Source organism: Erpetoichthys calabaricus, chromosome 18 (genome assembly GCF_900747795.2).
Source record: "Erpetoichthys calabaricus chromosome 18, fErpCal1.3, whole genome shotgun sequence".
NCBI lineage: Eukaryota > Metazoa > Chordata > Cladistia > Polypteriformes > Polypteridae > Erpetoichthys > Erpetoichthys calabaricus.
In genome coordinates, this window is record NC_041411.2 from 74,260,847 (window position 1) to 74,276,225 (window position 15,379).

The 15,379-nt window shown below is 35.6% G+C and overlaps 1 protein-coding gene across 3 annotated transcripts in view; it reads left to right on the top strand.

The window, feature by feature from the left end:
• Window positions 1-15,379, top strand: part of uba3 (ubiquitin-like modifier activating enzyme 3) — a 29,562-nt gene that overhangs the window by 501 nt on the left and 13,682 nt on the right. For all 3 annotated transcript variants that reach the window (XM_028824508.2, XM_028824507.2, XM_028824509.2), the window contains 9 exons: window positions 920-1,040; window positions 5,299-5,379; window positions 6,166-6,248; window positions 8,413-8,493; window positions 9,008-9,051; window positions 10,987-11,051; window positions 12,109-12,264; window positions 13,036-13,138; window positions 14,520-14,633. In XM_028824508.2, coding sequence (XP_028680341.1) covers window positions 920-1,040; window positions 5,299-5,379; window positions 6,166-6,248; window positions 8,413-8,493; window positions 9,008-9,051; window positions 10,987-11,051; window positions 12,109-12,264; window positions 13,036-13,138; window positions 14,520-14,633 — 848 coding nt within the window. The remainder of the gene's footprint in view (window positions 1-919; window positions 1,041-5,298; window positions 5,380-6,165; window positions 6,249-8,412; window positions 8,494-9,007; window positions 9,052-10,986; window positions 11,052-12,108; window positions 12,265-13,035; window positions 13,139-14,519; window positions 14,634-15,379) is intronic.

Genomic DNA, 15,379 nt, shown 5'->3' on the forward strand with positions numbered 1-15,379 from the left:
AAATATGCCTTGAAGTCTTGCGCAAACTAATAAACAATATCACACAGTATTCCATTTTGGACATTAGCGTTCCAACCCGATTTCCACGATCTCTATTTTTTTCAAAATGTCTGAGAGGTGCTGTTACTGTAGCATTACAAAAGCACGTACAAATTTTAAGAATTATTTCAGTACCTCATTACAGAGTAGACACTTTTCCATTAACGTTAAGTAAATATTTTGCAAGCAGCTGTGTAATGTGAAGGGTTCACAATCCATGTTTATATCAGGAATTCTTATGTTCGTCATTACTGATGCTCCAGCCATTATAATAGGTAATAAAAGACCTCCCGATCTAAGGAGCATTAGCCAAACTACATTCGTTTATTAAATGACTTACAGGCGACAGAAAGCATACAGTAACACAGATTTAAAGTAGAGTGGGGTCATTTTTAAAAAAACTGACTTGACAACAAAGACATGGAGACACTTGTTTTACAAGACAAGTATTTTTGCATGCTGTGAAAAGAAAACTGACTTAACTATATCCTATGGATGATATTCCTAGGAATAATTTTATTCTTATTGTCACATTCTCAAAAAAATTTTTTTTCTTCTCATAGCATAATAGTTTACTAGCGGTGTGGATTTGTAGCACTCATTTTATAAACTTGTTTTATTAGTGTTTTTTTCTCAATGAATTTTCTCCAAATGCAAATAAAACATTTGAATATATCCATGCTTTCTTTTCTTGTTCAGTATTAAATTAATACATTTAGCTGAAAATCATAAGAATTTAAACTGAGTAAGAACTGTTCTCTGCATTGACTCAAAATAATGTTTCTGAACAATCAGTCATTTTCTTTATTGTCTTAACTGTTTTAGTACCTTGTTTTGTTGCAACTGATGTTTGTAGTTAAATTTACTGTGTTCTGTGCAGAATGGCTGTTGATGGTGGGTGTGGGGACACTGGAGACTGGGAAGGTCGCTGGAACCATGTAAAGAAGTTCCTCGAGCGATCAGGACCATTCACTCACCCTGATTTTGAGCCAAGCACCGAAGTGAGAAAAATCACATTCTGTTTTAAAGCATTGTATGGAAAAAAGCTTGTGATGTGAACATTCTGCAGGTTTTACCTTTTAATCCCTGTTATTTAAAGAAAGTGCATGCTTACAGTTGTAAAGTAATTGGACACAGAATTGTGCATAGATAGCTTTTGTGCTTCTTAGAGTCAAACCAAAATTCAAGTATTAATTTACTGTTTATCATTGTTTCATGTCGGATAACAGACGTGATGCAGATATTTTTAGTTATTTAATTTTTTGTTACATTTATTTGGGTACAATTTTAAGAAGGCGTTTTGATGTATGCCTTTTATAATGTTTGAAATCTAATATTTCATGTAGTTGTACATCATTTTAAGGAAATATCAATTCATAACTGGGTACGTTTGATGTACTTGTTATTGACCACAACCTACACACATTTAAAGTAGTTCTCTTACAGACCTACAGTGTGTTTATAGGCCCTCATTGAATTTTTTTATTAATGTTGTATTTATTTTGTGACTGTGTACTTTTACTTTTTAAGAAGATGCCATTGTATGCATTCATTAAAGTAGGATTGTACAGCAATTAAATTTTTATGTGATTTAGAATTTAATTTAGGTCAAATTATCATTTTTTATATACAGTAGTTCAAAGAGTACTGTATTTAAAAAGTATCAACAAAAATTACAGGAGTGAATTAATCTGTAAATTCAATCAATGTGATTGATCTGTAGTAGCATGAGTGATGTGTCTATCGGGGGTGGGGGGTTAATTTATTCTTACAGTTCAGATTTTGAATTAATACTATAAGTGGTTGGCAGTTTTAAGTAAACAAGGTTTGTTTTAATACTAACAAGTTCTTAATTAATTTTCCAACCTCTAACCAAGTCAAAGATAAACCTAGTTTAGAGTTTGAATTTTTAGGATATCGGTATGCAAAGTTTAATCCTCCCGTGCAGCATGGGATGTATTTCAGCTACTACAGCCTCCCTCAGTTAGTTGTTTCTCTGTCCAAATTGTGGTTTCCAGTAGGGATGCACCGATACCGAAACGGGTATCTGGTATCGGCCTCGATACCACATTTTCTAAAGTACTCGTACTCGTTAAAAGTCCCCCGATACCACGGTCTGAGAAATGTCTATGTTTGAGCGGCGTGTAAGGGGTTAATCACAGGCGCCGAGTGCCCTCCCCCAGGCCCCGGCTGCAGCTCAGAGCGGGGAGAAGGCGAGGCGAGACATGTCAGCCGTGTGGAACTATTTCAAAGTGAATGAAGACGACAAAACAAAGGCGGACTGCAAATTGTGCTCAGCGAAATTGTCCAGAGGAGGCTCAAAAGGTAGCACATTTAACACAAGTAATTTAATCAAGCACCTAAAATCCCAACACGACAACGAGTACAAAGAGTTTACCCACGCTTCTAAACCAACACAACCCACGCTGCAGCAAACTCTTGCAAGACGAGAGAAAATGTCCAGAGACAATCCACGCGCTGTGAAAATAACACAGGCAATTATCGAGTACATTGCATTGAGTGACCAGCCACTCTCGGAGGTAGAAAATGTGGGATTCCTGCGTCTCCTCCATGTTCTGGAGCCCAGATATGATGTCCCAAGCCGCCGCTACATGACTGACATGGAGCTGCCTAAACTACACGACTCCGTGAAAAAACATATCCACAGCCTACTGCAAGCCTCCTCTGCGTTTAGTTTCACCACGGATATTTGGACAAGCAGTGTTAGCCCCGTGTCGCTAATTAGCCTAACCTCCCAGTGGATAGATGAGAGTTTCTTGTTTTTTTTTTTTTGTTAAATTATATGACTAAAGCTGTTACCTGTAAATTTAAATCATGTTTTTATTAAGTACTCGGTATCGGCAAGTACTCGGTATCGGCGAGTACTGAAATGCAAGTGCAAGTACTCGTACTCGTTTTCCAAAAAAGTGGTATCGGTGCATCCCTAGTTTCCAGTTTTTCTGGCTTCAAATGCAGCTTTTTGAGTAGCAGAACTGTAAGTGTGATTTGTTGAATTCAGGAATTTCTAAAACCAGCTGTTCATGAATTGATTTGAGTAAGAGGATGATGCTAACTGGAGATCTTGTTTGTCTTTTCATTTTTAAACTTTTACAATGAAAATAATTTAAAATTACATTCTTCACACACATTGTTTTTCTTGTGCTCCTTTAAAAAGGGTAAAATCACAGGCATGAATGTTAAAATTGAAGAAGTGCATTTTTTTTTTTTTTTTTTTTAAATAAAGTTCTTGAAAAATTTTTTAAATTCAGATTTTCTTTGCCACTCTCTGCTTAGTATTTATCACACAATAAAGCATTATTTCTTTTCCATGTATCCAAAAGGTTAATCTATTGGTATAGTTTGTGATTATTAAAAGTATTTTGCAACTCTAACTCGACCGCTGATTCTTTCTGCTGCATACTTTTCATCCCTCCCTTTTATGAAAATGCTTTTTTTTCATCACAGGGTTGTGGAAAGGCCATCCCAGCATCGGGCAGGAGGCAGAACCCATTCCTGAAAGAGTTGCTAGTCCTTCATACACTTTTATAATTGTACTGCATCAGTTCAGAGTTGCAGATTAACTCACATATCCATTGGGGTGTACAAACCGTACAGAGGCAATAATAAATGTTTGGCATTGAAGCAAGGGCCACGAAGCTGACATGCTAACCGCTGCACTACAGAGCATTTAAATCCAAGCTATAGTTCGATCAGTCCTTCGTCTCCCCTTCTTAGTTTAGGGGCTATAACCAAAAAAAAAAGTCTTCCTATGAATGAATCAGAATGGGGGGGGGGGGGGAGATTACCTGTAATCCAGGGCCCCTTTGTTTACTGCACAAGTATTAACTGTTTTGCTTTAAATTTCCACTTGTTTAGTGATTGAAAATCAAAATCCTGTCCAAGTACTATTGCATGCAGAGGCCCAATACATCACAACTTCTTGTCATCTATATGCAGAGATTTCAGTGTATTACAGAACTGTTTATACTGAATTTTTGGGAAAGAAAAAGCTAGTGGATGGCATGGTGGCATATTATGTCACACTGTTGCCTCATGCATCCTAAATCAAGGCTTGGAGTCCTACACCTGGTTGTTAGAATATGCAGCCTTTGGTAGTTGATCTTTGCACAAGGGTCTCACATCCTCAGACATACTGGTTAGGTCAATTGGCAATTCCACAATGGCCCAGTGTCAGTGGGTCCAGTCAGGAAATGGCAACCTGCCTGGGGTTTCAGCCTTGTACTCCATGCTACCAGAGTAAAATCCAGATTCTTGAATCCCTTAATTGGATTAAACAGATTTCTGAATGTTGTGTTTTTAAAAAAAAAAAAAAAAAATGAATTCTGAATTAGAAAAATAACAAAAACGATCTTAGTCTTTGAATCGACTGCAGTCAGAACTAGTTTGAAAACGTGGTATTTATTTTACCAGATCATTTGTTGACTGTGTCAGCAAGGTGGCGCAGTGGTAGCACTGCTGCCTTGCAGGTAGGAGACCTGGGTTCGCTTCCCGGGTCCTCCCTGCATGGAGTTTGCGTGTTCTCCCCGTGTCTGCGTGGGTTTCCTCCCACAGTCCAAAGACATGCAGGTTAGGTGGATTGGTGATTCTAAATTGGCCCTAGTATGTGCGTGTGGGCTGGCGCCCTGCCCGGAGTTTGTTCCTGCCTTGCGCCCTGTGTTGCCTGGGATTGGCTCCAGCAGACCCCCGTGACCCTGTAGTTAGGATATAGTGGGTTGGATAATGGATGGATGGGTTTGTTGAATGTAAACTTTTATTGTGATTTTTAAGCTGCATAAAAATATTTATTTGATAAAACAAGTGAAGCTATATAAAGATAATGTATTCACTGGGCACTAATACATTGTATTATTACCCCATATTTGAATACGCAATACACTAAAAATTTAAATATTTCATAGATTTGGCCCAAATAAGCTCTCATGCAGTTCAGTGTATAATATCTGGCTTTTACAGTGACTAGTTTGTTCCAAAATTTTATTTACTTTGTTTATAGAATTGTTTTTTTTTTTGTTTGTTTTTTTAAGAATATTGCTTGCTCAGATAAGTTAGTGGTTTGATTGTTTGTTTTAAATTCTGTCAGTAAAAACCTGGCAAATATTTTTGCTTTACGGGTTCTTATAAAATAAATTATTAGCCTTGAATAGATGCATTGATTAAAAGTAAAGTAATGAAAATACAGTGAAAACAATACACAAATAATGCATTTGAAATTTTTCTCTTTTTTTTTTCCTTCTTAAGTCTCTTGGGTTTCTGTTGAACACATGCAAGATACTAGTCCTTGGAGCAGGCGGTCTGGGATGTGAGCTACTGAAGAATCTGGTATTGTTCATTTCTGCACTTGATATGGCTTCAGTTATTTATCTCTTCAAATAACACACATAATACATTTTCTACAATACCATTTGTTTTAAATGGAACAATGCCTAATTTTATTACCAAATGTCTTTTGTAACTCTTAAAACATTTTTACTAATTTTCTTCAAACATACATTTTTAACACTTTTTTTAGTCCAAGAAACTAGATGGTATTTCAACAAAAAAAAACTAAGCACTCTATAAATACAGTATGGTGATTTGTTACAAATGCTTCCTATGCCTCCATAAAGATTTTTACTTTCAGTAGATGGGATAGCATTTTCTCCCTCTTTAGCTTTCTAAACCCAGTATATTAAAGAGTGTTGACTTACACTGATTATGGTACCAAGAATTATACAAGCAAGGTCCCTCATAAATATGTAATAAAAAAAGTACTTGTTGAGCTTATAGCTACCAATATCTTCAGGGACTTTAAATTTAATTATGGTTTTCATTGTCTTTTGGCAGTTAAATGTCTAAAATGATGCTATGTTGCAGCACATAAATAGTTACATTTTGTTTTAATTTCTTGTATATAAGTTAAAGGGAGTTTGCCGTGGTGGTGTGAATACAATCAGGTATACCCTGCTTAAAACCTCCTGTTCCCATTTGAAAATTTTAAACAGAAAAGTTTCATTTCTAGATAACCGTAGGCAACAATTTTAAGCTTCACTTTTGAGTTTTTGATTTTTGTTTGTCTTTCTTCGTTAGATGGTAACAACTCCCTATTTTTTCATTTCCTTTATACAGGCTTTATCTGGGTTTCAGCAAATTGATGTTATCGACATGGATACAATAGATGTTTCTAATTTGAACAGACAGTTTTTATTTAGGTAAGAAATGAATCGCTGCTTTCTTGCATTCACTCCTTTCACTTTATATTTTAAGTTTGTCCAACTTAATTTAAAAACTAGGTCAGTTACCCATCCATGATGGGTAGTTACATTAAATCCTGTTTATTCTTCAATAGCAGTATGAAATAAATACTTGTTCAAATTTACAATGCATATTGATATCGATTAGAAATTTTTCAATTGAAATAATAAATATACAGTTATTTATATAAAAGTCATCTGAGGTGAATAAATGTCGGATGTCCTACAATGGCTTCTTTATAAACAGTGTTTTTTGTTGTAGTTGGGTAATCCATACACTGCTTTTTAAGCAGATCTTCCTTTATTTTTGTGACCATTTGTATGCATCCTTGATTTGGGAGTAAAAAATGTATAAAAAGACATGTCCAATAGCAAGATTTCTTAAAGAAGCCACCTAGCAAACCCCCTCTTCCTCTGGGGCATTTACAAGTAGCCTACACTATGACAGGGACCGAGATGAACTTTCATACCAAATATCGTGTAAATCAGTTGAGCTGTCCTCGAGTGATGCAGACAGACATTATGAACTTTAGATAGGCATTGTAGGGAAATACTTAGATATACAAAGCTATTATGGAATGTGTAAAAACAGAATCTGACATGCTCTTAAAATCAAAAATATTACTTGGGCACACTCTCCTTGTACATGCCTCCATCTTTAAAGGAGGACTGTTTACATGTGAGCTTAGTGTTCTTAGTCTCCATGTAGGATTGTGTTGTTTGTGCATTCAGTAAGGTAAATGCTGTGGTCTGAAGTGAGGCACCGTTCATTTTGGGGTCGGTTCCATATTGTTTTGCACACTAGTGTTGCTTTTCTGCTGCCAACCTGATTTGGTTCCATTGCATTTTTCACTGAGGGTTTCTGAAATCAGCTATGAAATGTTTCTGTGCTGTTGGTTCATACTGTATGTTGAACCCAATGAACTGCCTGCCAGTGTCTGAATAAGGCCGTGGGGAGGTCACAGTGATGGACTGTTTTCTCCTGTGACATCATGAAGCCTCTGATTTAAAATATTGGTTTCTCTGAGTGATACTGTTAAATACTCATTTTATTGGTTTTGATGGGTGCATTTTGTGTACTATTAGCTTTTTATGTTAAATTGTCTGTCAAGTGTACTGGACCGCAGATAAAGTGCAAACATTCACTGACAGTGTTCAGTGCGTTTTGGCATCTTTGATTTATAACCAAATGCGAGCACAGGCAAACGCCAAAGACATTGAGGAGAGGAAAGTGTCCTGTGAAACAGTGCAGAAAAAAATTCAAAAACCTAAAGTAAGTGTGATCAAGACAGAAAACAATTACTGTTTACCTTCTGTGTCCGCAAGAATGATATAACGCATTCATACCCACCTAACCTAGTTACCCTGGCAGCATTGGGTGCAGGGCAGAAAACAGCCCTGACCTGGAGGACAGAGTCCACTTAACATGCGCATCCATGCTCAGAAAGAAGCCAATAAAATAAATAAAAACAAGGAATGATGTCCTAGATGAAGCAGTTACCTGTAGTGATGTCATTGTCTTGAATTGATGAATAGCTGTTAACAGAATACTGTATGTGATATAATTTTAATATTGTTTGCAGTTAGAAAATAACCATTTTAACAATTTTATTCTTAATCTTGTTTTCAAATAATAATAATTGTTCAAATGAGGGGAAAATACAAGACCTTGCCATGTTGTAAAGACTGAGCAAGACACATTACAGCTAGATAATGGAGGGATGGCCTTCCCATTACTTACAGATAGGACCACATTTGGAGTTAACACAAAAGGAATACATTTTGATTTTGCATTTTGAACTGCCAAAAGAAGGTTTGAATATACAGGTTTTGCTTCTAACATTTTAAACAATATCACTATTGTGGTTGAGGCATTCTTTTTTTTTTTATCATAAAGCAGGAGTAACATCATGGTACCTCAAACATTTATTTAAACATTAATTTAATAATGTCAGTCTAAAGTTACAACATTTTTATTTAATGTCAGTAATGCCAAATTACTTTGGTTCAGAATGCTTTTGGCAGTGTTATGTTTGATTCTTGACAGAGTGTTTTTAAAAAATGTAATTTACTGGTGTATCTTTAGCCATCAATCCATTGTTCTTATTTACCTTCCATTTAGGCCAAAGGATGTAGGAAGACCAAAGGCAGAAGTAGCTGCTGAATTCATCAACAGTCGCATTCCTGGTTGTAATGTTACTCCGTATCCTTTAGATGAAAGTCTTGATCTGCTTTTGCGAGCCCAGCAGATGTTTATAGTAGCTTTCCTACAAAGATGATGCAAAGTGTAATATGGTAAATTTTAAATAACATTGTTTTATTAACCTTTTATGTAATTGGCCACATATGGGGACAGCTGGAGAAACTGGCCCAGGACTGAAAAGGCTGGAGAGAGCTGATTGGCAGCCTGTGCCCCAGACGGGACCACAGGTGGAGATGAGATATTAAACTTGCACTTTGTTGTAGAGCCAAAACACAGGCAGGATATAAGCTGGTCAGATCACATTATCTTGTACAGTGTCTAAATTGTTGAGTGTTATTAAAGGAAAAGGAAGACACCCGATATCCTACCTTACTTTTAAGTGTTAGTGAAAAAAACAATTTGTTGAAGAAAGATGTATCTGAATGCTAAACCCCAAATGTCTGAGTTTTATGTTCTTTTTGCATGCACTGTGGAAATGTTCTAATGAAGGTTAGTTCCTTGACGTTTAATGCAGTCATTTTAAAAAGATTCAAGATTTTGATGAAACGTTTTATAAACGTAAGTACCTGATGGGTTTTGTTTTCTGGTTTATTATTTTAAAAGCTTCAACACCATATAAGTACTCATTTCCTTAAATGTTGTGGTTTTTAAAAAAAAAAAAAATTTAACAGTTGCAAAACTGGATGCACTTCTGAACTTATTCAGGGTTTAAATATATGCATTAATTAAAAAAAAAAATCTTTAACTAGTCTGTAATTTAATTTACATCAATTTGAATTAAAGACTGGTATCAGAGTTGAAAGCTGAATTAAGAAACAAAGTAAACGTACAAATTGAAAATGACAGGTTAACTGGTGAGACTAAATTGTTCCAGAATTAGTAAATGTGGCTGTGTGCATGATGGTGCCATAAGATGGACTTGTGTTCCATCCATGGTTGATTCCTGCCTTGTGCTTATTACTGCTGGGATAGGCTCTGGCTCCTTGTGATGCTCTTATGGCGATGGCTGATTCTAAAAATTGGTGGATTGATAAATCATTTTATTATTAGTGCGTCTTGATCATTTTTGCTCTGTTTTGCTTTTCTTGTGTTCATCAGTAGGGACTGAACCAAAATCATGTTCTTGTGTAAACAAGAGGAAATTGATTTGCAGTCCAATAAGATTAATTTGTCGGCATTTTATAGACCGTCTAAAACATTTTATTGTTGGGGAAACCGCCCTTTGAAAGCAAACTATAGGTGAATATTATGGCATTCAGACTTCAAAGAAAAAAGTTAACCCCTGTTGTCATTAATTTGATCACTGATTCATTATAAACCTTCCAATAGAAGATATTTCTCTTCCGTGAGTGTCATTGGTGAGGATATGCAAATGACATCCAAAACAATGTCTCGTCCTTCAAACGACTGGAGCAGTAGTTCTGAGCTACCAACTCTGTGCTAATATAGGGGTGACGCCAGTGTAAACAAAGCAGAGTTGTATAATTTCAACTTGAATAGATCAGATGAATGCAGACAAATACATAATTGTGTTGGCACAGTTACTTTTCTGTATAGCCAGCTTCTCCATTACATAGAGGATACCATTGTGGTACAAAGCTATTTCCATAAAATTCTCTCCGTATGTTGTAGGGGGCTGCTTTCATGCAGAAGGCTAATTTATTCTTGACATTTTTAAAATAGTATTATATAGTCACTGTTTAAACCTTTTGCCTTCTATGTCCCCATTCTGCAGTCATGTAGGCTGACATTTGCTTTTAAATGTCATTTCATATATTGCCATTAGACACTTCAAAGCAATGCAGAAGGTTAACATGTGAAATCTTTAGCAGCCCTTTGGAAGCACATTTTATTTGATGGGTATGGCACGTTGATGTCGAGTAGGAATAGCTGAAACTGAGGAGTATAAATTGGCGGTGTGTATGAGTAGGCCCTGCACTGAGCTGGTGCTCTCCTGCCTATGGCTACTTCTTGACTTGCACCTGTGCTGTCGGGTTGGATACTTGCTCCTCGTTAAATTGACTTGATGGAAAATTCTTTGAATTGAGGTCACTATATTGATTTCAACATGACTTGTGCACAGGCATTTTTGATTTTGTCCGATTTGCATATAATTGAGGTAAATGAGCAAGGAACTCTAACAGTCAAGTTTATTTTTAAATTGCTACATAAAATCTTGAATGTTTGTGTTATTCATTGTTGTTCCACTAAAATTTGATTTTAGTTTTAGAAGTAGCGCAGTACAGCGGATTTCTTACTAGTTTATGCATACCAGCTGTGAAGACCCTTCTTGGCCCTTTGTATTGATACCAGATAAACTGTTGGAGTGGTTGTGATCTATAATAATGGAGCAGTGAGAATTTTTTTTCATTAAACCTTTATTACACATTGTTTTATTGATACATTTAGAAAAAAATTGCTGTACACCTAATTTTGTACAGTAGTTTCAGGTTTTTTAGATGTGATATTTGTAAATCCCTTCTTTTTCTTTAGAATTTCACATTGTAGTTTGTGGGCTGGACTCAATCATTGCACGAAGATGGATCAATGGCATGCTGGTAGTGTATTTAAAGTTTCTACTGGGAATTTGAGAGTTCGGGCTTTTAGGCGGGTACCAGGGAAATTCAAAGTTACACTTGAATTACTAACAAAGTATTTGTGTGTGCTTTATAACAAAAATTAGATATTAATCTATAGCATCTTTTAGCTAATTGAAGTATTGTGTATATCATTTCCTCTTATAATAATAATAATGTAACAATCTAATGGGTGCAGACGTTTTACATACCCTTTTTTATAATGTTTACTTCCGTAGCGTGATAATTTTACCATTTTAACCATTGAGTAAGCTGCTAACGTAGGCAAATTTATTTTAAATTATGAAGCATACTTGAAAGAATGCGTGAAGACCCTTTTATAGAAGGAACCCGGGGAATGCTATTAAGAAATGATTATAGGGAATTAACAGAGCAGATTTAAGAAAATTCTTACATACAATCTTAGTGTGCTAATGACTTTGAACACTCTTTAATCTTCTGATGAATCTACCCAAGATATGAAGTTTAAAGGCATATACTACCATGTCCAAAAGAACATTTGACAGTATTATTTGACTTGCATGAATTAACCAAGGCCTACGAAAAGCATATTTGACACATATGATGTAAAACACATTTGTCAATGATAATACCTCCATTTCTGTTCAGTGAAATGTTATGACATTTAGGCAATCAATAATTTCAGTTTAACTTCTCTGTATTTTGGTATACCCATATCTTTTCTTTTTAAATATAGCATTATAATCTTAAAGGTAAACAGACTTGAAAATTTGAATTTTGTTTAAGTTTTGTTAGTTCATGCAATCCTTTCATTAAGCTTAACAGCTTAAACAGACTTCCATAACTGGAGAAGTGCCATATGTTTTTTTTACTAAAGACATGTACTGAGCCATGTTTGTAAGAAGTGAAAAGCATTATTAGGTGTATTAAAAGGTGCTACAGTTAAAATCTTTAAAAGTGGTTATTTACATAAATTTTATTGTGAAACTACATATAACCTTGTTGGTTAATAGCATACTATGTATTCGTTTGTTCATAAGTTTGGCTTTTTTTGTAGGTTTCCCTATTAAATTATGAGGATGGTGCTTTGGATCCGAGTTCCATCATCCCCCTTATAGATGGTGGTACAGAAGGATTCAAAGGAAACGCGCGTGTGATCTTGCCAGGAATGACCGCATGCATAGACTGTACACTTGATCTTTATCCTCCTCAGGTAGGAATTTTTAAAATAATACTAGCGTGGTTCTTCAAGTGAGAAATCCTACTTTTCCTTTTTACTTTGATAAGTGACATATTACTGCATTTTTATTGGCCATACACCTTGATGTTAAATTGGCATGTCTTTATGCATTAAGCTTCTGTCTGACATGACTGTACAGTACAAGTAGCATAAATGTGAAGCTTATATCATGAATTGTCTAATATTATGTAGTTAGTATTACAGGGTGAGCCATAAGTTTCCATACATATGGTTTTTAACATTTTTAGTTCTCTATTCTATAAAAAAAAAAAAAAAAAAAATCTTGGGAGGGAGACGAGACTTGATCTTCTCAGAAGACAATTTGATGTCCCGTGAGAGACACTTTAACGTCCCGTGAGACAACATTTAAAACAAGTTCACGGACATCTAACCTAGCAGTTGTTGGAATGCTTTTGGCAGAAACACTTCATGTACTCCCAGCTCTTAAAACAATAACGAGCAGAACACACAGCTTGCCATCAACAGCCAGCTACAGTTTAGCCAACTTTGTTACATCAGGAAAGACAGATAAAGCAGAAATGTAGAGATGACAGTTTGTCTCGGACAGAATGGTCCAGTAACCCCAAACCTCCTATATTGTGTGTTTGTGGTCCATTAAAACAGGAACCACCTGCATAATATATTAAGACACCTATCAGCCGGAATAAGAGTGACTGATCTGCATGAACTTCGCTTGCATTACACAATTTTATATTTATTTCTAAAAATCCTTTTCTTTTAAAGATTAATTTTCCAATGTGCACCATTGCATCAATGCCAAGACTTCCTGAGCACTGCATTGAATATGTTCGAGTCCTGCAATGGCCAAAAGAGCAGCCATTTGGAGGTAATTTTGAGATGTACATTTTTGTAATATGGATAATTATTGGTAATTGCTGTGACTTTGCTAAGTAACACCTTTGTTTTTTGTCTTAAATCATTTTATGTGTAAGAACGTATGCACATTGTCACTGAACTCCAGTGCCTCTGTGTATTTCAGTTCAGTTTATGGTGTAGAGTAAGGACGAGATTTCAGATATTACTGTGGCATGTTAATTGAGCAGCATGACAGAAGCAATTAAATTACAGCAGTATGTTACTTCCAATAGGTCAGGGAGCTGCCATTAATAACTTCTACGATGGACCATACGATATCCTGAGACCTATTGACCTTATTTTTTGCTTTAAAGGTTACATCTGCCTCAGTGAATTCGTGAGGGAAGCTTTATTGTAGAAAACTGGAAAGAGTGAAATAAATATTAGAGCTGAACATATGAGTCCTAATGTACTCTATATATCTATATCTCCTAAGCCTAAAAGTGCAACGATTTTATGTGATGTTTTTATGTCACGTTTTTATGTCACACTTTAAACCTGGCTTATTTTAAAACCTACACACATATATCTCATTCTTTTCAGAATTTATCTAACTTTAATGTGATGTTAGAATTTCAGATTCTTGTTCCATTTTTAAATTATAAACTAAAAAAATATCAAGAACTCTCGTCCCACGAGACAAGAGTTTGTGCAAAAAGATTTGACCACGCTTGAGGCCGGAAATAAGACGAGAGTAGGACAGCTGCTGTACAGGCTTTTAAATATTCGAAGCCCCGCACCGCAGCAAACCAGCAGCTGATCCAACAAAGAGGAGGTGTGTGGGGGGAAAAAAAAACCCAAACTTTTTCCCATTGTATCACTGTTTAAGAGGGGGTTTGGGAGGAGCGACTGCGTCTCCTCGGGGTGCGTTCAGCCCCCCTCTTCACAATGCAAGTGGCTGGTGCGTAGTGCAGGCCGGTGGGGGGGGGGGGTTGGCGAGCGAAGTGTTTAGTCTATAAACATTGACTGTGTGTGGTTTTTTAAATAATCATTAAAATTTTATCTGCTCTTGGTTATGCTGCAGGTTGCTGGAATCTCCTCTCAATTAGAGGTCTTTTTTCTCTTAAACTATACTCTAGATTGATTTTTTTTTTTTTTTTTTTTTTTTTTTGTAAATTGGACCACCACATAGGAAGTTAAAGTAATTCAGAGTGTCCCTTGTCTTGCATTTCAAAATGCTTACAAAATAAAGGATTCTGACCTTATCTTTGTGTGTTATGAAACGAATCTTAGCCCTTCCCTCTGAAAAATATATTTTTTTTTGTTATGACGGTTTGTTTTAAATTCCCTTTTGTGTTTTATATTTCTGCTAGAAATGTGACAGATCTGTATGTGCTCTGCTGTTTTTACAGATGGGGTGACACTGGATGGTGATGATCCTGAACATATTCAGTGGGTTTTTCATAGGGCCCTTGAACGAGCAGCTCAGTTTAAAATCACTGGTGTCACATATAGACTTACGCAGGGTAAGTTAAACCTTTGCTTAATACAGAACTTTTCAAAAGATCTGTTTCAAAGTAGAGTATAAAAGGAGTGTCCTAGTGGTTATTGTTTAACGGAAATAAACATCTACTTGCCAAAGCAGCAGAGTCTTGGCTAGGTCAAATCCATTAAAAAAATACATTACTTCAAAACAGGGAAACAACAACTTATTAGAAGGGAACAACTTTATTTTAAACGCGTTAAGTATGAAAAAATTTAAACCCATTTCCAGTTTAATATATACCTTTTTTAAAAAAAATAAAATAAAATAAACAAAAACAAGGAATGATGTCATAGATGAAGCAGTTACCTGTAGTGTTGTCATTGTCTTGAATTGATGAATAGCTGTTAACAGAATATGTGATTGCAGTTAGAAAATAACCATTTTAACAATTTCTTTATTCTTCATCGTATTTTCAAATAATAACAATTGTTCAAATAATAAATGAGGGAAAATACAAGTCCTTGCCATATTGTAAAGACTGAGCAAGACACATCACAGCTGGGTAATGGAGGGATGGCCTTCCCGTTACTTTCAGATAGGACCACATTTGGAGTTAACACAAAACACAAAAGGAATACATTTTGATTTTGCATTTTGAACTGCCAAAAGAATATACAGGTTTTGCTTGAAACGTTTTACAACTATCACTGTTGTGGTTGGGGCATTATTTTTTCTTATATATAATAGTGCATCTGGAAAGTATTCAGTGCATCACTTTTTCCACAT